This window comes from Grus americana, chromosome 11 (assembly GCF_028858705.1).
Source record: "Grus americana isolate bGruAme1 chromosome 11, bGruAme1.mat, whole genome shotgun sequence".
In the NCBI taxonomy this organism is placed as follows: domain Eukaryota; kingdom Metazoa; phylum Chordata; class Aves; order Gruiformes; family Gruidae; genus Grus; species Grus americana.
The window spans coordinates 8,551,686-8,576,617 of NC_072862.1; the positions used below are offsets into that span (position 1 = coordinate 8,551,686).

General features: G+C 48.2%; 1 protein-coding gene across 2 annotated transcripts in view; it reads right to left on the minus strand.

Annotated features, from left to right (window-relative positions):
• The window catches only part of SYNPR (synaptoporin), a 109,771-nt gene that overhangs the window by 37,634 nt on the left and 47,205 nt on the right, over positions 1–24,932 (minus strand). Inside the window, exon 1 of one of the 2 annotated variants that reach the window (XM_054838673.1) lies at positions 7,841–8,611. The exons of the other annotated variant lie outside the window; for it this stretch is intronic. Within the exon in view, the coding sequence (XP_054694648.1) occupies positions 7,841–7,864 (24 nt within the window). The 5' untranslated portion in view covers positions 7,865–8,611. Of the gene's footprint in view, positions 1–7,840; positions 8,612–24,932 lie in introns of those variants that run through there. 2 annotated transcript variants of the gene reach the window in all.

Below are 24,932 nucleotides of genomic sequence, written 5' to 3' on the forward strand. Positions count from 1 at the left end.
GCAGTCTCCACAACTCCACATTTGTACCCTCTTCTTTTAAGGACGTGGGAGCACAAGTTGGATGGATTTGTTTAGATTTGTATATATATGATCCCTGAATAACTCATGTTGTGACATATATCACTTCAGCAGAGACATGCGCTCCTTTTTGGGCCTGAAAGCTTTTCCAGTCCTAGACTGCTAGCAAAAAAAGACAACCGTGATGGTCTCTATCAGGTTCTACATTGCAACAGTGCCCGGAGCATCGGAGGTGCCAGCTCAAGAGAGCAGCCACCCCTGGGCTGTGTCCCCTTCCTCTTGTCCATGCCAGCTGTCCCCCCACGTGCCCACATTGTCTCATGAGCTGCTTTGGCATCAACCACGTGTGACCACCATAGGCAAAAACCCAAGGAAATCCATGGTCAGCTAAAGGAGAGGTTTTCTAACAGGTCATATTAATTCTTATTTTATTAACAGGTAAAGTTCAGCAACCCAGCAAACACTCAGGTTCATGCATAAATGTAATTCTGTTCCTGCTCCCTCTTGAAAACACAGGTTTCGTACAGGGTGATTATATCGGATTTATTGTGTAACAAGTGTAAACATTTAATTATAAAATAAAAAAGGTTGGACGGCTGCTCATTTCCTTGCTTGCTTGGTGGGTTTAAAAGCATCTGGGTTTAAACTGGTCCACAATATAACATAAATGCACACAGAGCGTGACCTAAGTTATTAAGTAGGATTTACTCCCTCTAATAAACACAGGGATTTACATTACAGCTGAGTGACATCCACACACGGGAAGCACTCTGCGAAGGGAAAATGCCCCCAAACTTAATGTCGCTAAAACCTTGATGGTTGATACAGCCTTAGGGGCTCAACAACAGTCAAGACCACACCATATCTCCTCCACTGCAGCACTGGATGGCAGGAGACTGCAAACCCAGCTTGCAAATGCGGTGTTGTACATGATGTACATACTGACTGCCCCAGGCTGGGGCTGGGATAAGTCATCTCTCCCAGCCGGGGAGCACAGCCCCATCCCCAGCTCTTCCAGCATCAGCACCAGGCACCACCGGGAAGGTTGAGGGCCCTGGCAGCACTATCTGATGGCTGCTGTAATCGCTTCCTTATCTAATTTGGTCTGTCTTCTTTCCATTAGCTTCAGCTCCTCTTTCCCAGCACTACCTGGTGGACCTGGGCTCTGGTGGAGCATTTTCCTGCTCTGATGACAGATGCACACAGCGGAAACGAGAGGTGGGAGTGCTCATCTGACCAGAAAATACTCTGACAGCTCGGTCCCCGCAGCGCGGCACAGCATGGGGGCTGCAACAAAACCCTCCCTGGTCAGCACCGACTGGAACTGGTTATTACAGGAAAGGCTCCTGTCCTTCAATCACGCTGTATTATTTATGACCTGATGATTGCCGATTGACTAGCAGGGATTATGCGTTCTCTAAGATGTTTCTGGGTGAATGAAAGGGCATTAACCTCATTACTATCTTGTCCATGCTCATCAGAGGCCATTAGTAGCTTCCTCTCAGCTCCCCGTGCTGCTGTGTGCTGCTATTTGGTGTCATCTGCTGCCTGTCCACCCGCCTGCCCCACAGGCATGCCTGCCTGCACTCGCCTCTGTCTTCTTTCTCAAGCAGATTCAAAGAAATAGGTGAAAATTATTTTGCTTGGGAAGGAATCCAGAAAACCCTTGGGATTAATAATCTGGCACAACAGCTTTTCCCTGTGAGGATTTGAGAGTGCTTTCAAATTGCTAAGCAATGAGACCTCCAAACCCTTCTTACACACCCAGCAGCACTCTCTCAGATGATGTCTGGCCGTTTTTTCCCTTTTTTTTCTGTTCTACAATGCCCATACAAGCGGGACCACTGAGAACCAAGGCTCTGCTTTTGGAAAAGAATAGCTGGTTTTCTAGGCAGTGTGGCTACAAAGCCCTCCAGGGACCAGCCCGCCCTGGCCACTGAGGCCCATTAGAGGTGTCCGTCATTAATCTGACTATCACAGATGTCCCCTTCTTGCTCCAGACCGAGCCTCGCCATGGCACCTTTTACGATGGAGAATGGCTCGAGCCCTCTGTACCAGAGCTCTGTCTGGCATCCCATGCAGGTGGGACCTAAACGTGGGATCTGTCGGCTCATCTCAAACCAGTTTTGGATGGAAAATTCCACTGGAGCTTGCTCCGACCTCGGCACCCGCCTCCGTGCAAAAGGCTGGAAGAAGAATTTGCTTCTGGCTAACTATCAGCCCACATGGCAAAAATAATTTCTTTTCTAATAATTAAAATGATGGGCTATAAATGAACGTTTGCTTTGCTGAGCTCTGGGAATTCACAGGGAACATTTTGAGCAAGAACCATTTTTAAATTAAAACCTCCCTTTCCTCTTCCTTTCCGCCACTCCTCTGTCCCCAGAGATGGCATTGCCCTCCTTCCCTACACTTAGTCATAAAAAGCAACACCTAAACACAAACATTTTTATGAAATGCTAATGACAGTGTCCTTAAATTGAAATTAAAAAAAATATTCCTTATCTCACTAGTTCTTGACACACTTCAGCTGGACAGCTTAAGTTGTCATGTTTCCTCTACATCCTCCCCCTTACTGTGCTCCTCCACACCTCTCGCCTATGTCTTACTCTTTTGATGCCCTTTCATTCACATTCCCTGAAATCTGCAGCCATACCTGCTTCTAAACACAAAAAAAGATTAAAAAAAAAAAGAAAAGCAGAACAACTTGGCAAAGATCTTGCCTGAATGTTCTCTATTTCCTTCGTAGTTCAAAATACTTAATTCTGAAATAACCAAACGTCCTTTCCTTTCTCTCAACTGCTAGCAGCTGCTGTACATCTTCTGTGCCACTTCCCAAGGTACTTCAAATCCTCCCAGACCCCAGAAAAAAGCATGTCCTCATACAAAACTGATAATGCATCAATACGTTTTTCGCTGTTGCAATCTTTATACTTGCAGCGCTGGAGGTGATTATCTAGCTTTTTTTATCTGTAGATCCAGGTCTATGGAATAAAACCAGGGCCAATAAAATAAGGAAGCAAAGAAAACACAAGCAGAATGAAAAAAGCAATTGAACATGCTATAAATTCAGAATCAGGTGAAAGCTAATTATGGCCATGCTCACTAAAAAGACGAGGACACAGCGAGGGAGATAGACTTATTAATTATTTGTGTTATGATAGCACTTAGAAGCCCCAATCCTTTATCTGGGACTAGCTGCGCTATACATGGCAAACACTCAAATATATCTTTGGGTAATTGTGCACAGTTTTAAAGAAAATGTGCAAATGCTCTGTTCTTTTCACCTTCAGTGGTTTCTGGTTTGTTAATGCTGTTAAAGGAGTCCGAGTTCACCATCAGTCATTCTGAGCAGCTCATGGGATTGTCTCATGGGTCCAAAACCAAATAATTCAGCATCGGGGGGCCTCCACCCATAGCTGGATTGGGCAAACCACAGCAAACCCCCCAAAATGGGCGTGAGATATATCCATCACTATCCCCATCCCCTGGCATGGGGGACAGAGCACTCACTGTTGCCAACAGGGATGTTTCATCCTCATTGACTCTGTGCAAGTTTGATTGCTTTTCTAATTAAGACACATTTTACGGTAATCTACCGAGCCCCTTAGACTAAATCACTCAGTTAATCTGTTGTTAGTGCCCATATGTTTACAGCTTTCCAGCCTGCTGCAGCATATTTGCTTTGCCACGGCGCCGGAGAAGTTTAGTGACAGCTGAGCCGCTGCGCAGCCATTCAGGTGGGGCAGAGCCCTTCCACCAGCCTGCGCACGGCACGGACGGACGGACAGCCCTGGCACCCGGCGGTTTGGAGAGGAGAGGAAAGGTGCAGCACTGCAGATATGCACCCCTGCTGATCACCTGTCTCTTCCCCTGTCTCTACAGAAGGGCATAGCACATCTTTCTCATTTTCTTTTCTTTTCTTTTTTTCTTCTTATTTTTCTTTTTTTTTCTTTTTTTCTTTTTTTTTTTTTTTCTTTTTTTCTCCAGAATAAGAGGTAGTACATGACAGGGGAGGAAGGCTGAAGAGTTTCACAGTATTGTCATGTCTCTGGCCCCAGAGCTCACTTACCAAGGAGTTTCACTGCAGGTTCAAGGGCTCCGAGTAGCCCTTTGAGCGAAGGGCAACAATCTCATTTGCAAATTGAGGACAGGCAGTCAGACCCTCCATCTGCACTGGACACTGAATTAGATAAAAACTGAGAAAGTGCTCCACAGTTCTGCTCCCGCTGACCCTGCGAGCCTGGGCAGGAGTGTGTGTCCTCAGCCCCAACCTCGCCTGCAGCCCAGACACACCGATGGGTCCCTTCCAACTTCTTCAGGGCTGGCACTATGCCACCGCACACTCTGGCGAGGAGCTAAATCTCTCCTTCAGGCTTGCCTGGGCTCTCTAGCAGCCCTGCATCCTGCGTACGGACACACGTGTGCTGTGCTGGCAGGCAGCAGCTTCATCTCCTCATCTTACATCAGGCTGCCCACGCCGGCTCCAGACGAAGGATGGGCTGAACGGGGACGTGGCTCTTGCCTGTCCCCAATCCACGGCTCTCCTCACACCCTCCCGCACGCCTGCATCCCACGGTGGTACCCGTGCAGGCAGAGCTCAGGCAGGGACCCAGGGACCCCAGTTCTGCTCAGAACTAGCTGGGCTGAGCCCCCAGCCCACCACACACAAATGTGTTGTATTTACAAGGGTGTACAATGCTACTATTTGAAATGACTTGTGCTCGGCTTGCTGCGGGAAAGAGAGCCCAAAGGCAAAATTTAGGAAAGACCAAACTCTAGGTCAAGTTGCCATCTGCCATCCTATGTATGGGGAAATATTCCCCGAAAAAAAATGGTCATATAATTGTACAGGAACTCCTAATCGAGAGTGACATGAAGAATAAAACACCACCTGCCATCACCAGCAGTGACAGGCGGCTGCTATCCAATATCAACACGAATACCTTTCCCCCTGTAGAGTGCCTATTGATCTGAACAGGATTAAACAGAGGTGAGGAAAGTACTCATTAAGTGTTCCAAGGACTTGGCTAAAAAAAGAGTATCGGGCATTCAGGAGGAGCCAGATATTTAAGAAATCAATTTTTTAAGAGTTTAAGGAATTTCTCTAGGAACTGTTTGAGCTGCTAGAGGAGCAGCCAAGGAGACAAGTCTCAAAGGAAAAGAAGCTCCCCCAGAACCAGGCACCCCTAAAATAATGCCTCAAACTCCTTTCAAACCCTGGTGCACCTGCTAAAAAGGGACAGCGACTCCTCCATCCCACTGGCAGAAATCTCACATTTTCTGCCCTGGAACTTGTGAAGCACCGTGCTGTGAACCTGTACCTGCAGCTGCACCAAGCCCTGGTATGCACATCAGCCTGAGGTCATCTTGCAGAGAGGATGTCATGCTCCTGGGGAGGTGATGGAGGCTGCTCCATGGTCCAAGAGACAAGTGATGGTTGGGGCTACTGGACTGGGGAGAAGCTGTCCCCGGACCTGCTGCCGCCAAGTAGCAGGAGATGAGGAAGTACCACCACACATTGCAACACTAGGATGGGCAAAAGGAAACAGATGGAAAACCATGAACACTGAAGACTTCTGTATGTACATGAGGAGCAGGGCAAGCTCTCCCATCCCCCCTGAGTTTGTCTCAGCTGTATCCTGTAGAGATGGCACGTAGGGCTGAAGGGATCATTTCTACTTAGCCACAAGCTCCTCTGCCAAGGGAAAGTCTTGCAGTGATGGACTTAACCACATTCACTTTGTACCTTACGTTCCCTTGGCCGCTGGCAACCTGCCTTTGGGGACAGGGGTGAGACCTCCCCCCGCCTGCAGTCAAACCAACCAGCCCTGGCCATTGTTCCTGCTTCAAAGCTATTAAGATGAGCTCAGCCGGCTTCCTTAATAAACCACAGCCCAGCTTGCAGGGCAGTCTGGCACCCCTGCTACGATGAGTTACGTGGCACAAAAACCCCAGGCCTTCAGTTTTGCGCAATAGAAAGCGGGAATCGTGCTCCTCGCTTCATGGTACCCAGCCCCTTCCCCTCCAGGGTCACTCAGATGTGCTCTTTGACCATCGTCCTTCTGCTCACCTGGAGGACACCGCACTGAGCCAGATACCAAGGCGCAGCAAAGTTAGAAATACCTAACGCTGTCCTCAGGCAAGCAGGATTATGCTTAGAAAGTGTGTGAGATGTGCACTGCTCAGACACCCGTGCCCTCCACACCTGAGGAGTTAAATGACTATGAAAAAGACAATTAGTGTTACATACCTTGTTCTCTAACACTGTGGTACATAACACATTTTAGGTACCGTGTTTTCTAACACTGTGCTGAGCACATACATTCAAGTTATGCAGCTGGTATAAATATATATGGTCCTTATAAAACAGCAATCATGCAAAAACCAAAAAGCCACTGAATCGAGTGCCTATTAACTACAATTTCAGGCAGCAAGCGCCTGTATGACGCCCTGCGCCCGGCTGGCTGCTGTGGGATGCTGCGCGCCGGCCCCGGCTCCTGCCCAGCCAGGGCTTGGGCAGACAGACCCCGGCAGAGCTCAGAGCTCGCTGCGGGGGGGCACGCCGCTAAATATCCCCATCAGCTGCTCTTCAGGCAAGTACAACCATTCCATTTTGAATAACAAAATTGAACAATTAAACTGGTCCAAATGACTAAGCAGTTATTGACAATCTGAAATTTCTCTCTGGAAGAGTTTAGCTTCGACTGCCATACACAACATCCTTACCTTCTCCTGTGGGTTTAATAAACCCAGTTACAGTCTTCTAACATCTTATTAAAGTACACTTCCTATATCTATTAGCATACCCTGGTATCATGAGAGTAGGCAGATTATTCTGGGTCTAACACTCTGATTTCCTGAGCAGGTATGTACTCAAGCATGTTCTCACAGCAGCTCCAGCTTGTGCTACAGCTGGAGTTTTTAAAGACTTCTGAAACACAAAAGCGATCGACTCCCATGGATACGATTCAAGTATGAAAGAATCAAAGTGCCAATAAATAAATTAATATAGTGCTGCAATTTCAAGTATTTATTATGTAGTCTGAAAGTATTACAGCTATACATCTTGTTTTCCTCAGCCGTACTATTACAATCACTGTCTTGTACTGCCCGGAAAACACACCGGGAGCTACGATGGGGAGAGATAAATAACTGCACCTCGCTGTTATTTACAGGTAACAAAGAGGTCTCCAAGTTAGCCGAGAGCGCTGAGGAATGAGGCTGCTCAGCTGTACAAAGCAGAGGCAGGGAGCAGAAAGTCAGAGCAACAGTCTATTGACCTGTATTAATGATGTTACACTTGGAAAAAAAAAAAAAGCTATTTTCTTAATTACTTTAAACGTTTTCTTTATTTCATTAATATATTTTGATGAGGAGCGTGTTGCTGCCAACCTGCCATACTTTAGATTGATCTTTCTAAGGTAATATGCAGTCAGATATTCATACTTCAGCTTGATCAATATTAAATAGCTCTTACTGATTTTTTTATATCAAATATTGCTGCATTATTTTTGAGGCATCTTTGATTTAAAATGCCAGAAGAAACATAAAAAAATCAGAATTCCTCTTCCCCTTAAGCCTCACTCTCCACGTTTCTGCTGTAAAATGAAGTGCAAAACAAGTTTTCAAAGCAGGCACCTTCTCTGCAAAGCAAAATACAAACTGAAAATCTAAAAACCATGGAACAGTTGGGCTCAGCATGAGAGTACAAAGAAACCAAACCTAAAAACAATTTTGTGGGCTTCACGATTCCTGCAAAACCCCACTTCTCCCCCAAACAGTACATTTACACAAGTAAATAGAGATGCATATAACTTACCGGAGCAAATATCACCATACACATTTACAAAAGGATTTATAATCCAACTTGCGTCTCCTGAAATAAAGCAAGGTTTGTCTCATACTAAAAATAAAGGCTCCCAAAAGCTGCTCACAGTAGAGAGAGAGAGGGAGGGAGAAAGGGAGGGAGGGAGAGGGAGCAAGCGAGCACCAGCTCCTTGCCTCGCTTTTTATGAAGCAAATAAGGAGAGCAAGAAAATCAATGCCGAGAGAAAGTGAGATGATATACCAATCAGGCAGCAGCCTCAGCCTTATTTGCAGAGGGATGGCAAAATGCTCATATTATTAGACAATGACTACACACAGCCTGAGTAGAGAAAGCGAATACTTTCCCCTCGGTGAGAGGCTGATTGCTTTGTTGTGGTGCAGGTACCACCACAGCAGGCTGGGAGATGCAGCCCCTTCCTCCCCATCGCTAACGCAACCTCGCTTTATTCCTTCTGCATGCTCTATAGGAAAGAAACAGTTCACAATTCTAGGCTAAAGTTGTACTAAGCTTAAAAAGCCTCCAGACCTCTGGCACTTATAGAGTGTCAACGGAGGAGCACGTCTTTGTCACTGGGTTTGGGGGCTTTTTGGACTGTTATATTTTCAGATGCCTTGCAGTGCATCTCAGAAATCTGCCCCACAGCTGCAGCAAGGAGCCCATCCAGGAAGGGGAAAACACTTCTCAGGTCCCCCATGATTTAATGTGCACCGAGCTCCTCCTGTGCTCGCAGACCTCCAAAGCATCTTCTGGAACTTGAGCTTCTGCTCCTTTTTGTGCATCAGAGAAAACCTACAGGAAACCCATGGGTACCCTTGCGCCAAAAGGGAACATTTCTGTGCTGTTAACCCACCCAAACAAAACCTCTGCTGTGCCCCTGTGTGTGTTGGCAGGAGGAGAAGGCAGCAGGAGGTAAGCTCGTTGCCTCCGACATACAGGCACCTGCTTGCAAACGGGACACATTGCTGGCAAAGGCATGCCATTTCTCTGGAAAGATGCCACGTTTGTCCCCCCCCCAGCAGCTGTACAAAGACACAAACCCCACACCCTGTCACCGCAAACCTCCTCGCGAGAGGGGCTTCAGGCTGGTCCCATGTCTCCGCTCTGCGGTCAGGACTTCGGCACATTCAGAGCACAAAATGGATCCGCGCTTACCCCCCGAGCCTCTGCCATCACCAGCCCATCGCCCCAGCGCTGTAACCGAGACCGTGAATCACGCTCTACGCTATTTATTTATCAGCCTTGGGTTTATCGTTGTTTTGCTCTCTTTTCTACACACTGCATCAAATATGTGTGACTTAATGGATGAGACACAAGGTGAACTTTCTCTTTTATTTGGAGACAGAAGTTACATGCCGGTATACAGAAACACCTGCTGGGTGACAACAGTTCTGTACGCAGCAAAATTGGAGCACAATTGCTTTCCCCCGGTGTCTTGGGATTTACATTGTGCAAGGAGAGCTGGAATTCATAGGGAAAATCCTGAAGACAAAACCAAGGAGCCTGAATTCATCTGATAATTCAATTTATCCGTTTGGGGCTTGCACTTCTAGCACAATCCAGGCACAGAGAAGACTCCAACAGCCCTTTATGAGCACTGAACCTCCGGGCCCCTTTCCCACGAGCAGGAACCGCATTGCCACGCTGACAGATGTCACTGCTGACGATGTGGCCCCGCACTTCCAACAGATACAGCCTGATGCTGGCTGATGCTGTAATGAGGAGACATCGTGGTGCTGAGAGAGTTCTCCAGGCTGAAGCACTGCTCTGCTGCTCTGTGCGTTTTAACATACATGAAAGCATCTGCCTGCTCACGCTACCCACCCGAGTCCCAAAGATTAAACAAACGACTCCGCGCCTCTGGTCTGCAGGGCTGGGCAGCATTTGCCTCCCACTGCACCACAATCAGCCCTTTGATGCCTTATCCACGCAGGAACTGCGCTCTGCAGCCACGCTCACACCACACGGGCTACAGCAGTGTCTTGGCATTCGCCTGGTGAGCATTAGCCAGCGCCTTCCTCCCCGAGAACAGGGCTCACACGCGCTTCTTCTTCCTTGCCATCTCTGGAAAAGACAGAGCAGCCCAGACAAGGCATGGAGGACGTTTTGTAGGGATAAGACAGACCTGAAGAGGAGTACGAACTAAAACCCAGCAATGGGCAAAGGCAACTGAGGACCACACAAAACTTACCGCCCACTGCATCAGCACAAGGGGTAATGCTGGCTCTCCCACACCGCTGGGAGAGCTCTTCTCCACCTGGGTTGCTCCCACACATTGGCAGAGGATGGCAGGATGATGCTCAGCCTGCCTGAGCTCCTCAGCTGAGATATCTCATTGCTCATGGCCTTTTTCATTGCATGCAGCTCTCCAGCTGGCACTGAAACTCCATGTATCTCATGGTGACCAGCCTCTTGCTGCAAGGTGTGACAGTAAGTGAAATGCAAACACCTCTCATTTTCATTTTCCAGTGAGATAATTTTTTTTTCCCTTCCCACAGCTATACAACTGCTGTTACTTAAACTCACTAAAGTCTTCTGAAAACTTTGAAAAACATCCACTAAAATAGTTTTGCAGAGGCGCCCTTGAGAGCTGCTGTGTCTCAGCCACCCAAAATGTGCCCACTTGGGCACCTGCGTGGGACACAGGGGTGCAGGATTCTGTTTTAGCCAGAGCACGATGGGTTGCAGCAGGCGATGACCTGTCCTGTTGCACAGCTCCTTCAAACAACACCGCAACACGGACTCCATGGCGTAAGGATATCAAAGCCTGCTTTTTTTCTGAACCAGAGACACGCCATGAATTCTGTGGATCAGGTCTAACTGCTGAAAGCAGATGTGTTGGTCTTTGCTGAGAAGGCAAAACACTTGGGCTGTGGCAGACCCTGCAGCACTGCAGGCTGGAGCTTTCTTCAGTTTTATGAGATTCCTTTGCAAGAATTCATCTGAAATACTGGACGGGGCACTCAGCATCACCAAGCATAAAAACAGCTGCTGCCAATGCCAGTGCTGTTATGCCATGTCTCTCCGTGCTGTTCACAGCTTTCCGCTTTTGATTTTTAAGTTGGTAGTTTCAAAGCAGACTGAAAAGCTTCATAGGATTTAAGCCCCAAACTCCTTTAGATACTACTGAAAAGCTGTACACATCCAGCAGATTTCCACCAGCTTTACCACATCGCTCAAGGGCCTGGAGAGATTTAATCCCCACCTATTCACGGCCAACGTAGCTAAAAGGGGTGCAGCGGCACCAGTAACGGCAAGGTCTGCAGCCTGGGCAGAGACTTCTCCTCCCCGGGTACAGCAGCAGTCACAGGAGGCATCTGCACCAAGACAGCGTGAGATGGGGCTGCTCTTCTGGCTCCACACCACGCTTTGCTCTCTCTTCCCACAGCCCCCAGCAGGGTACCTAAAACCCACATAGCGGGACCCCAGCAGCACTGGTTACACTCAGACCCTCTCATTCCTGCGTTGCTTTACTCTTAGCACATACGCTCCTATTACCCCAGGAGCCCTGTTCACATTTGCACGTATGCAGCCAGTTTTACAGATGCCTATAACATCCCACACTGTGTGGCAGAGATGAAGTTTTATTGCTCCTGCCACGGAGGACCTGAGCTGGAGATTTTTCAGCACCGTGGTCCTCAGCTCTGCCCGCGGCTGCACCGCACCTGCACTCACCCTGGTGCAGGCAGCACCACCACGGGCCCTTTGCACCATGCCGCTACATCTGTGCCCGCTCCACATTTAACAGTACCGGAGCCTCCAGCCCGCCCGTGCTGGAGAGAAAACATCGATCGAGGCAGCAGCGGCCGTGTGAGCAGGCTGGAGCCTGGCAGAGGGGCAGCAGCCCCGGCTGGGGAGAGGGGAATCGGCCAGCCTGGAGCTGCTGCTGCAAATAACTTGCCAGCCCAATAAATATTAAGATGGGCTGCCTGTTTGCCAACAGAGATTTTCACATTTCCCTCTCGATCTTTATTTAAAATTGTGAAGACAGAAAATTAACGAAGTCTGAGGTATGTAACGGGAAACCATTTGTTTTTCTGGTGGAAATGGAATGTTTCCTAATGAACCTCCCCTCCCCCTGTGCCGTTCGGCTCTGGATGCAAATATTGCTGCGAGTTTATCAATCTGCGGCTTGTTTCACGCAGTTTGCAATGCTAATGAGTAAACCAATTTTGACATATTATGTAAGCCAGTTTCTGAAACAGAGATTCTTGGCAGGCCAAATGTAAACACAGACACCCTCTTGCATCCAATTTAAATGAGCATGTTGCTGAAAGCACTAAGGGCTTGATTCTGTTGACTTACTCCTGATTTACTCCAGTGCAAAAAAATTAAAAAAAAAAAAAAAAAAAAAGAAAACCAACAAAAAATCACCCTTCAATTCAATTACTAGTCTAGCAGCAATTTGCAAAATGGATCTAATTTTGTAACAAGGAAATGTGCTGGAATAAGCTAATGCAGGGTGGTGACTGGGGCACTGTATGAGCATCAGCACAGCACACAATCAGGAGCACACATGCCATTCCAGATGGAGCTAATGGGGGAGATGACAGCCTTCCTCTCCCTCATCCACCTGAGCCAAATTTAGTTCCAGGTAGTGCCTCATGGGTTGGGCCAGCCCAAGGGTGACTCCTCTCAGCCTCCCTCCTCTTCCACCAAGGCTTTGCAGAAGGACATTGCCTACCTTGGCAGCAGGCAAAGACCAACAGCAGCTCCAGGTGTTTCAAGCCACAAGCTGCTCCTGGTGCAGTTATGCTGGAGGTGGTGGGAACCCAGGGCACGAGGGAATATTTGTCTCAGCAGGCACTGCAGGTCCAGCACCGCACCAGTGCATGGCCAGGCACGGAGACCCCATGAACAACTCGCTACCTTGTCCACCTGGCCTAAAACTGGCCCCACCACCAAGACAGTTGGACACTCTGATTAATGGATTATGTCCAGTTTTTACAGACTATGATCTGAGCACCACAATGACATGCTGGAAAGCACACGTGTTGGATGGCAGACTGCAACAACCAGCAGCGCACCTTCCGATGACACAGGGATGAGCTGAAGGTCACAAGCTCAGAGGCAGGGGCAGCAGAAAGGAGCAGGGATAAATTTTACAGGCCTCTATAAAAAAAAAAATCTACCAGAGAAATGAACAGGATTTATTAAAGTGAGGAAGGGCTGGAATCAAATCTTTCATTTGCACTTTTCCCAGTACCATCTGGAGCATTCGCATCTGCCAAAAGCACAGCGTATTTCTGTTGACAAGTGGAAGCAAATGGGGTAGCAGCATACCTGGAGGTGGCCTTTGTCCTGCTAATGGCTCTGGGCATCTCCAGAGTGGTTTAAAACTAAAACACGAGTGTGAAGTTGAACTGTGATGTTCCTGCCACAGCAGAGGAAATAAAATAAGAGACATGCTCTGCTGTGAGGTCAGGTGTGCTGCGGCAGAGCATATTTACTGCACGTGTCAGAGGTCCCACCAGGCACCGGAGCTGCAAAACACAACCTCACACTCACTCCCCTTCACAACATCAGGACCAGGATATCATTTATCATACCTGGCTCTTTTGCATTATAAAGGAGAGCAAGAGGAAGAACACTTTTAGCCTCCAAGCGTATATCCCATCCTGAGCATTCAGTGATGAAGGCAAACCTGAGAGCTCTTTCCTTTGTGCTGTGTAGGGCTCTCAAGCTACAATCATAAGCAGCTGAAACGCCACACATTTGCTGGCTCATCAAGTTTTACCCTGCAAGTTTGGAAATACACAGTTGCTGAAGTAATTCAAGTTTTTACAGCATAAAAGAAAACTTACCACTGTCTAGACACAAAAAAGGGACGGTGCTTGAAAGGAGGGCAGCTGACAAGTAAGTATCACTTGGTGTGTAAATGACAGGGAGATGAAACGCCTGCACAGCCCCAGCATGCCGGCACGTCGGTGCACATCGCAGCACTGCGGGGCTGCAGAGGAGCAGCAAAGACTGGGAAGAGAAGACACCCTGCAGACCTGAGGAACTGCGCAGGTTCCTGCCTGAACTAGTACAAGTCCAGCTCTTTGCCAGCTGATGAATACCCACCACCACTCACGCTGCCATCCCAGTATGGAGCCTGAAGCGGGAGCGAAGCCCAAAACCAGATCACTGCATCGACTCCCATCCCACCCCACGAGGAATGGTGAGGGCAGCGAGCAACTGGTGTACAGACTGATGCACGTTCCCCCCGACAGCTTACCTACACATGGCACGTTACAGTAACGGGCAGGCGAAAGAGTGCTTAATTTCTAACATCTCATTTTTACTGTAATTTTAAATGATTTAGAATAACGCCTGTGGTTAGAAGTCCAGCTGTTATTCAGGGTGAGCCAATTTGTAAAGTCCTCACTGTCCATCCAAGCATCCCCTGGACTTCTGATGCTCAGAAAAGCGTTACTGCCACTCCTTTACTCTTAATGTTGAAAAATGCAGAAAGCAGTAAGTCCTGTTTCTGCATATCTTAAATACTAGACACTAAAAACATAAAATAATAATCTGAAGGCCAAATGGGCACAGACTGGATGATGAAAACAGCATGGAATAGAAGAGAATCAGATTAATTTCTATTGTAATTTTTATAGCTATTTAACAGGAAGCATGAAAAAAAAATCTAATTACTGTCAACTGTAAGTTTTCAGCTACCCAGCCAGCAGAGCGCTGTTATTAAACTACTGTATAATTGCCTCTTTTACTCTGCTTCCCACAGAAGTTGTGTTATTTCACTCATAGTTAAACTCATAATATTGGCTTCATAACTAATCCTGTCAATCGAAATCCCCGGGGGTTGGTGCGAGGATAAAAATAGCAAAGAGTTGTTTCTTCCCTCAGCTTTTTTTCAAAGCCCATTTCTGCAAGTACTGGGGCTGCAGCTCAGCAGTGCCACAGGCTGCTGCACCCACCACTGACACATGAACACTGCTCCTCCAGCTCGAGCAAAGCCCAGGAGAGGGACGGGTCCTTCAGGAGGCAAATCATCCCCCCCACACTGTGTGTCTGTCCCAGACAGGACAAATCCTGCCTCTCCCTCCTGACACAAGCAGCTCGGGTAAGGCATCTGATGTTTGATGAGCCCCATCTCCAAGCCCGGACGCGACCGCCTACCCCAGGACATCGTGCCAGCACTGGAGTTCAACTGACACCTGCAAAGTCTGTGGATGCATGAAGAGCGTGGGTTTCTTCCTTCCCTGAACACTGACTGCTAGGATGGGTGTGTCACACACAAAACCACACTAAAACACCCAACTACATGTTCAAGCACCAAAGATATCCCCTGAAACGGGCACAATTTGCCTATGCATTTACTCAAAGCACCAGATTTTTACCCATCCAAGTTTTGTAACCTCTGTCTGAACCCCTACTTTCTCCCTGTGCATTGGACTGATGCTCCTTGCTAACTCCTGGTGTGATCCTTCCCTGGAGACGGCGGCAGATTTGCTGCAGAAGTCCCAGGCAGGGTCTCTTGCCAGAGCTTCCCATAGCAGGACATCGGGTGGGATGCTCCTCTTGCCCAGGACACAGTGTGCATGGTGGGGCTAAACTCACAGCTCAGCTCAGGTTTAGGATGAGGTAATAGGGCTGGAAGGGGTGAGGGAAGATGCACTTGGCCTCGTACCCAGACCTACCATCCCTGCCTCCGTCTCTCTGGAGACAACAACCCTGTGCTGGGGTTGCTCTCTGGTGGGCACAGACAGAAACTGCTGAGAGCAAACAACATATTTCCCAAAGCGGTGTCCCAGAGCGAGGGCCCGGGGTGCCCATGCCAGGAGGGAGCCAGCGCCAGGGCTCTGCATGCACCTCTACCCTGCTCAGGCACTGCTGGAGCAGCCCCTTGCTTTGCTGTGACCAGTGCACGCAGCCCGACGGCACAAAGCCCACCAGCACTCAAGAGGGACACCAGGGTTCCAAAACTGCTCCATGGGCACTGAGAGAGCATGAGTGTGCTCAGTGCGACCCTCTGCGGGAACACAGCTCTTCCCTCAGCTGCCTTACTCCTTCCTCCCTCCATCACATCGCTTTAGTGTTTGAGAGAAGAGGATAGAAGGTCTTTTATGCCATTGCCCATGCTGCCAAGTGGCACCACGGTGCTCTCAGGCAAACCAGGAGAGCTCCCAGCAAGCCCAGTTTGGAGATCCCCAGTGTTCCTGAGGGCTGGGGGGAAGGTGTCTTCTCCCCAGGTGCCTCAACACTGTGTATGACTGCCTCCCAGGAGGTGGTCCTCAACGCCTGCAGACAGCAGGACGACAAGAGGACAGGCCTGGAGCCAGCAGGGCCCACAGGACGGCCTTGGCCAACAGCTCTCAGCAGCTCCTCAGGTATAAAATAAACATGGCCTGACGCAGCGCTCATTTTCTTACTCATGGTGTTTGTGTAAATGAACCCTCAGGCTGATGGATCTCCACACCCAGAAAGCTGCAGAGACCCAGAGAAACTGTGTTACAGCCAAAGTTACCCCGGCAATGGCTCTGTCACCAAGCTGCCAGTCCCTGGCCAGCGAGCAGAGCCCACAGCCTCCACATCTGTGCCAGACACAGAATGGATGAAGGAGAGAAGCACCAACATATCAGGGCTGAAGCAAACCCATTAGCACGACTGAGAACTATCCCTGTGTCCAAGTACAGGATGAGAGGAGAAGTGTAAAGGGCAAACAAGAAAAACCGAAGCTGCCAGGCACAGGGGCAGCAAAAACTCCTACAGGAGCAAGTGTTGGTGATGGCACAGCACGCAGAGAAGCTCAGAGCACCAGAGCAGATAGGGCGGCAGGAGCCAGCATGCCTGCCTGCACTGGTGGTGACAGCGCATACTGCCCGCTTTGGATGCTCAGCCACATCCCCAAGGAGAACATGTGAAGGCAATCACTCTTACAAACACAGCCCTTGATATCTAGATGAATGTCCTTGGAGTCTGATTCTTCAAAAACTGCTGGGGGCTCCTGATCTTCCTCCATCTCCCCCAGACTCTACTACTGCTCGTGGTGTGTCCATTTAAACTTGTCAACTCTTCATCCTCAAAGAGGAGGAACGAGCGTCCCAGGCTATCCTGTGCTCCTCCTGATGCGGCACAATGCGTTTTGACAACTTCCCATCAACCTGCAGTAGATCCTTCAGGAGGAATCTGGAAGAGAGCACAGGCTGCATAAGCACTAGTAAAAATCAAGGCCAGTCCAGCTTTCAAATTTGCAGTGGTCTGAGCATGCAAGAGAATGTGTGCAGGGTCTCACTATTCGCCAAAATAAAGTACAACAGATAAAAGGATGAAAATGTATTTCAATTGACTTGTAGGCCAGGGGAAAAGAAAAACAAGTGCATTCCTGCTTCCATAACATCTAATTAGCAGTGGGATTTTAGATGCAAAAGCAAAGCATTCATCTTTCCACCTACTTTTCATTTAATATAGTTCAATCAAAGAGGCTATCAGCCTTCCTAGATGGAAGTAATTAAGGAATGCAAGGGCTGCTGTGTTTGCAGTCGAGAGGGGAGCCTTTCCTTTGGCAAAATCTTATGCCCCTGGATGCATCCAGCCCACCAGAAGTTTTCATCTAGCTATTAGCCCAAGGCTTGTTTCCAGATGTGGGGCACCCCACTGCTCCAGCTCCCTCAGATCAGCAATCTTTCCCCTGCCGCACGACTACATCCATTATGGGAGAAAAACAGCTGCTTCTGGTGAGCATGTACCATGCGACCGACACACCTATGTGCCTGAGTGCAGGGGAGAGGAGTTGTCTTGCAGACACCCATCTCATGATGCAGGACACTTGCACTTTGGCCCTGTGACAGATACACTTCTAGTCACACCCAAAGTAGGTGGCCCCAAGTGACAAGACCAGGGAGCACTGAAGAATCCTCACATGGAGAAAAATGCTGGAGGAAGGTAAAGGGTTGGCCATTTGGTGAAAGACCACACCTCTCCAGGTGATGCCCAAGCAGACAGTGCAGTGCAAGACCAAGAGGGTGGCTATACCCCTGTGCTAGATATCCATTTAGTTCTGAGATGCACTGACCATTGAATGTCATGAGGGTATCTTATATGGTCCCAATGCTCAGAAAAATCAGTCATATCCCTGACAGCAAGTAATGCAAAAAACCAGATATCATCTTACCTGAATCATCATCATCAGGGCTCTTCCAAACACCAGCTTCAGGAAGGTCAGGTGGTGAGGTACTGCATTTCCCCTGTGAACGAAGGGGAATGGTGCATCTTCACTGAAAGGGTTATCAAGCACTGGAACAGGCTGCCCAGGGAAGTGGTTGAGTCCCTGGAGGTATTTAGAAGACATGTAGATGTGGTGCTTAGGGACATGGTTTGTGGGTGGACTTGGCAGTGTTAAGTTAATGGTTGGACTTGATCTTAAGGGTCTTTTCCAACCTAAATGATTCTAAGTTTTGTGTTAGGCAGCCACACAAGTGCTTTAGGTGGACCTTCCCCGTGGATCGCAGAAGACTGTCCTTGTCCAATGATCAGAGGGTTTCTGTGCAAAACAGCTCATTGTCCTTAGGCTTTTGCACGTTTTTTCATATGTATAAGATTATAGTGTTTGTTATTATTTCTTGAAGTGAGGAACCCCCATGAGCACTTAGTGGGTTTGCATGGAAGACAACACTCTTGCACAGTGCATACAAGCTCTCACCTATTGGGTCTGAATCAGTCATTTCCAGTAAAGTATTGCACAAAAGTCTGGGTGTCCAGTACACGCTTGTTGGGAATTTATGCAAATTTATTCTACAAATAATCTTGACAAATAATGCTAAGAGTGAATTTGAGCTGAGACTGTCTGAGATCGAAGGTGTGTGTTAGGTTATCAGACACAGTGGGTGGCATGTTAATGAGTTCACTTCTTAACTAGTGGGTATAAGCGAGAGGCTTGATCTACAACTGAAAGAAAAAACTGAAAGAAAAATTGAATTTAGAGCACAGCAGCTATTCCTGAATAGATTTGCATGTGGGCAAGTGTTTTATCACAATGCCTACATAAATATGCATGGAGCTACTGTTTCAGAGTAGCCCTGTGTATGGACAAGGCTGTGAAATTAAGTTTCTGGTCTGAATATTAAAATTGACTGTCTGCAAATAATATAAGGTAACAGTCTCTTACAAAATCACTGTTTATATGCATTTTACTGGCATCACCTTTGTTTATCTGTGTAATATGGGGAGGGTGGGGGGAGAAGCATCAAACAGGCCTGATAGCCAGCAAAATAAATTCATAGTTACTTTCAAGAGGACTGCTTGTCTCACAGTTAAAAAAATGCACCAGCAGACAGAAAGAATAGACCATGGCAGAGATGGGACCTACACCTGTTCTTCCACGTAGAAAAGCAGGATGTATTTCTTGCATCAGACACAAAGCATTTTCTCTTACTTTAACCAACACTCATTTTTCCTGAGCAGTTACATCAAACCACTCACAGTTCTTTCCATCCTATTGTAGCTTTGTTTTACTGTAATTGTCTTTGGTTCCCCCCCCCCTTAAAAAAAAAGTACCTTCGCTCATCCTTAAAATGATTAGACATGTCATTCATGTTACCCTCTGGATGTGAATTGAGCTATTCCCAACAGCCACTCAAAAAATACATAATCACCATAATTACTGGTGGCATCTAATTAACATTCAACTTCCTCTCTACAGCAGCTACAGCTGGACAACCCATTTATTTCAACCTAAACCTCATGCTCTCCTAATTATTTTCCACCACACTATGCAGCCCACCTGTGTCCATCTTCGCCGACAGTGAGAGGACAGAGCAAGCGGAGCAAGCATCTCCGCAGGCACCGCGCACGCTCAGCCTGCAACAGGCTCACTAACAAATGCCCTGTGCAAACACTGGGACCTGCTCCCACTAATCACACAGCTGCTGGCTCTATTAGCTTCCTTGACCAGGATTAAAAAAAAAAAAAAAAAGTAGTAAAAAAGGCAGAGGAGCTGCCTACATGAAATGCAAAATACCCCCCTGCTTGGCACCATCATGGGGGCAAGAGGCTGCAGCCACCTCAAGGTACTCAGTGCTCCATGTTTGACCTCATAGGAGAATGCAGAGGATAAACAACCCTGTAAGACACATGTCCCTCTTGGTCCTGAGGATGCTGGGGGTTATTTGCCCCTTTCCCACGTCCGTGGTCCACCCTGACTGTCTGGGGTACCGCAGCCAAGCAGGAGGGTCTGCCTATGCATGCGCTGCCTGCAGCGGGGGCACCAATCTGTGCTCACACCAAAGCTATTTCGCACTCTGCCAGCTGCCAAAATTTACTGCCGTCAGCCAGGAGGCCATGGGGTCAGGGTGGGCATGCTGACCACCCCAAACCCTGGTGCTGCTCTCCAGGATGACACAAACCCTCTGCCATCGCCCTCCTTCTCCAGCCACTCTGTAGTAGCAACAGGATCAAAACTGTTCAACCCAAACATGATTTTAAAAATACAGACAGAGATTAGACAGATAAAGCAACCTGGTTTTATGAAGTGCCCAGTATCAGGCACACAGTCTGAATAAACTGAAGTACATATAAATCCACAATACCTCCGCTGTTCCAGTCTACTCCTAATTCTTCTTTCTAGCTCTTTCTACCCATATCCACTAATCAGGCAACTTTTTAATTCTCTTTTATTCTCCAGACACACATCACATCTCTGGGTAGGAAAGCAATGCCTGCTGCTGCCATCTAGATGAGCTCCAGCTCATTAGCTCTCTGTTTCTTTCCAAAACCTGGCTGAAAACTTTTCTCTTTTGCTCATGCCTCTCCATTTTCCTCTCTGCTATTATCTCTCTAATTATATTATTTCACCCTGTAATGACTGTAGCACTTGTAAGAATGATGCTCTGCAAAATTACCTCGTATTTGCATTTACATTTGAGCTTTCATCCTTACACCAACCAGATACATAAAGGGGGATGAGAAGGGAACTGGCAGTTACCGGGGGAAGCTCTGGCTGAACTTCTCCCGAACTCGGGAATTACTCACATCTCTTTCTTTTCTTTCTCCCCCGCTTCCATTTGTCATCTTTGGTGCGAACCTCTGCAGGCACCAAGAGGTCTCTGCTCAGCCCAGCCACCTACGGTCACAAAACCCACCACAACGCGGTATTTACCCCCAGGCAAATTTGGTTAAGACAGGCTAACCAAGTTCAAAATCTATGGGGAGAAGGAAGGAGCTCAGATGATCTTGTAGGCTTCATTTGCTTCAGAGATCAATGAGAAAAATACAGAAGATCAAGAGTTGTCACGGATGGCCTGAGTTTCAAGGATTAAAAAAAAATAAATTAAAAAAATCAGTGCATGCAGATTGGTGGGCTATTTATGCAACAGTCAAGTGGTTAAGGTTTTGATGCCAACACAAGAGCTGCAAACCCCAGTTAAACTCAGAAATTCAGCATCTTTAAACTCTGCATGAATTTCCCCCCCCACTGCCATCACCACTTGCTGAGTGGTAAAGTGCCTCCAAATTGAATTGTCCAGCCCTTCCCAAACAAATTTCCAGCTCCACAAAAGATAATATCATCTTGAGAGCTGGCTTGTGAAACATTTTAGACAAGGCTATAAGCAGATGATCAAACTTTATGAAAATGCCCTAGCTCTTATCAGGGCAAATCAAGCTAAGAATGATCAGAAAATTGAAGTCTCAGCGTTTCATAAATCAAAGAACCGCCTGCGTGCTCTGCTGACTGTCCAGGAGCACTTCCGTTTGAAGAACTAATTGCAAACCAGAATATTTTTCCTTGCTATTTTTCCAGAAAAAAAAACTTAACAGAGTTATCACAACGATGCTATTCTCCAGCCAGAAAAATATTGCTAACATTGCCCAGGTGAACGACGTGCATTTACCTTCTCAATGTAGCTCAGGTTTGCAGACACCTGGTTTTTGGGCAGGTCACCCCGCACACTGTCCTGCCCAGCATCCCACCACCGGCTGGGCTCAAACCTCCCGCTGCACATCAGTTCTCCTGGGAAAGGCACCCAAGAGCCTCAGCAGGGAAAGAGTCCTTGCAAACCCCAGAGGTCCACAACCGGCCTGGCAGGGGACGAGGTGCGAAGGTGTCCAACACAGCACGGCTGCCTTGTGGCTCCACCACCACCAGAAGGACCCAGCAGAGCTGGCAATCAGCCTGCCACCTCTCACGTTCAGCAGTTTTGGCTCCCACGGCCAAAGAGGAGACACGGCCTCTGACAGAGGCTACCGCTGTCAAGCCACATGCCATTTGTTGATCCAAAGAGCAGGCAGGCGTATTTTTGAAGGCAGGAACTGGCAGTACTATGAAATCGGGGAAAATACATCAGAGCAGAGCAAAGCATGAAGCATTAAATCCCAGCAGTCTCCTCAGCCCCTGGCTAGCACCGGCAGCTCTGCATTTCAGCCGATTAGACTGGGGTCTGCGGGGCTCTGCCGACACGCTCTGCCAGCACACACCAGAGCTCAGCCCTCTGTGCTTGCCCGTTTCATTGCCAATGAAGTGGAAGAAACCAGCTCTTCCCTTCCTCTTGCATTAGCCCTGGACACGGCATGCTGCGTGCAACGTCCCACCACACAACTCCTGCTTCTCTGGATGCAGCAACTTGTTTGTGAGCGCTAGGGCTAAGGAAGCCCCATGGAGCTGCCTTTCCAGTCCTCTCCACTGTGGATTCTCTGGTGTCTATAAAAAGTTGCACACATGCTACCTCTGCAAGTACTCTCAGCTGGGGTAGTGTGGGAACTGTGGGATTTATTTATTTACTTTTACAAAGCTTCCAGAAATGCAGACTCTTTGAAACCACACCACCCTGTCCCATCAAGTTGAAGCTGGCCAGCAGGTTCAAAATGTATTTGTACACCGTGTCAGGCTGCAGGGAGGCAGCCCCCACACAAGCTGAGTCACAACCAAATTATTTCAGCGGATGCTTAAAGACAGGGCTTGCAGACAATAAAACAAACATCCCCTTCGAACTAATGGCCCTCTCCAAAAGCCAAGCAGGTAGCAACCTATCACTTCAAACCTCAGCTAGCACTCGCCTGCATTCCTAATTGCTTTTTGTCTCCTCTTGAGGCAATTAACTCCATACCCACCCTCTGACACTCACTCACTCCAAAAAGCAGTTCCCATTTTACTGGCACAGGGCTCTGCATTTGGATCTCAAGCTTCCCTGCTTATTCCCTTTCCTCCACAAGGCTCTGCATGTGTTTGTGTCTGGGCATGTGTTTTCTTCACCCCGATGAATTCATTATTTATGGGGCTGAAAGAGCAAAGCTGCTGAAATGGTTGTTCATCATTTAGCTCTTCTACATGTCTCTCAAAGGCATAACAAACGTTATGGGAAAACAAATATCAGACTCGATAGGGTTGCTTGAGTGAAAATACAGAAATGAACCTGCAGATGCTGTGCAGGGTGTATGCCAACATGTGCCACAGTTCCCTGCCTGGCATGGGGCTAAAACCCTCCTACCTGGAAGCTGCCAGGTTTCAGCCATTCCCAGTCCCCCCAGCACGATGCCCAGAGCAGCCCCAGACTGGCACAGATCAGTGTGTGCTCCAAGGGATGCTCTGGGTGAGGCACATTCCCAGGATCACCGATTTGTTCGGTTTTAACAGATTTGGCAAACGGCACTAGAGGGCAGAGCTGTTTACCCTCAGCATCTCTGAGACAAGGAAAAAAAGAAAACCACAAACCATGACTCAAGCAGCTTCTGAATTCTCCATAATTCTATCCGGTATCAAAAGCCTGTTAATATGTAAGAGCCACCCAACATATTTCCACTTAGAAGCGACAAGCACAGGCGTTAATGACCCAAGTGAGAGCCTGCACTTCCTTGCTTTGACTGTCTTTACCAAGGTTGGAAGACCTCCAGGTGTGGGACAGCCTCCTGCAAAAGCAGCAGCACCACCAGCCATGGCCAGCCCTGCTTCTTGCAATCCAGAGTGCACAGGGCAATACCAATAACCTCTGCAGAAGGGAGAGAACAAAGCTCGTTGTCTTCCCATGACTGATGCTGATAAAAAGGCTTTCCTCATCAGGAAGCTTTGATCACAGAGACCTGAAATTATGGGCCACGCTGATACTCTACTGCCCAGGCTTGCTGCTAAACATCTCAACAGATGAGGCGGGGGCGGGGGGGGGGGAAGCAAAAAGCTTCCAGCCAGACAAAACCTTCCAGGCTTTGCTCAGCTTTGGTCTTGAGCATATGACCATAGCCCATGGGAACCCTGTAGCTGGGCAAGCAGGACTACACCACCACATCTACAGCAGGACCTACGTTCCAGAGAGCAACTCCACCAGCCACCACCCTACAGCTGCCAGACCTCAGCTCACTGCGCCTCACTCAGGAGGGCTGGGAGGGACCATAATTTCCAAACCTGACACACTTGTGCTGTTACATGCAAAGGTTTTTGGACAGTATACACCTGCTGCAGCGCTCCTGGTACAGACAGCTCCTTTGGACAAAGATGCTGGCCCCAAGAATCCCACTCCAAACCACTCACAAATCCTTTTCTTATTTCCCCAGCGCACACAGTGTGCTTTTCTTTATTATTATCAAAGTCAGTCATCCTGCAGGGCTGCCTACTGTTGAGTGGGGAAGTAAAGGAGTCTTGCATCAGAAAGTCACTGTTTGTTCCAAGACCGGAGGAACTCATTCACAAAGTACCACGCTGCATTGTAGCCGAGCTCTCGGCTCTGCCGCCTACAGTGGCACTTCAGAAGAAAATCTCTCCTGAGAGGGGAAGGAAAAAGCCTGCAAAACATAACTCAGAGCACAGTGCATTAATGGCTTAGGCAACAGCACAGAATAGTGCTGGCTATCTCAATAGCATGAAAAAAAAGAGTCTAGTATTAATATTTAAAAAGAAGGAAGGAAATAATTATATCAGTTTCAGGTCTCAGTCACATTTTGCCCCTTGCCCCAGCTACTTTATTCCACATCTCCTTCTCCTGGGTACACCCTGTATCTCCTTCCGTGCAGAAGCCAACACGTTGACTTATTTTCGTGCTGTGATGACATGGAAAGCAGGTTCTGCAAAGAGGGTTGGAAGGAGCCTCCGAGCAGAGGCCAGGCAGCCCATCGCCCCGCCTGAGGCAGGGTCAGCTCTGTCATTTCTGGCAGATGTTTG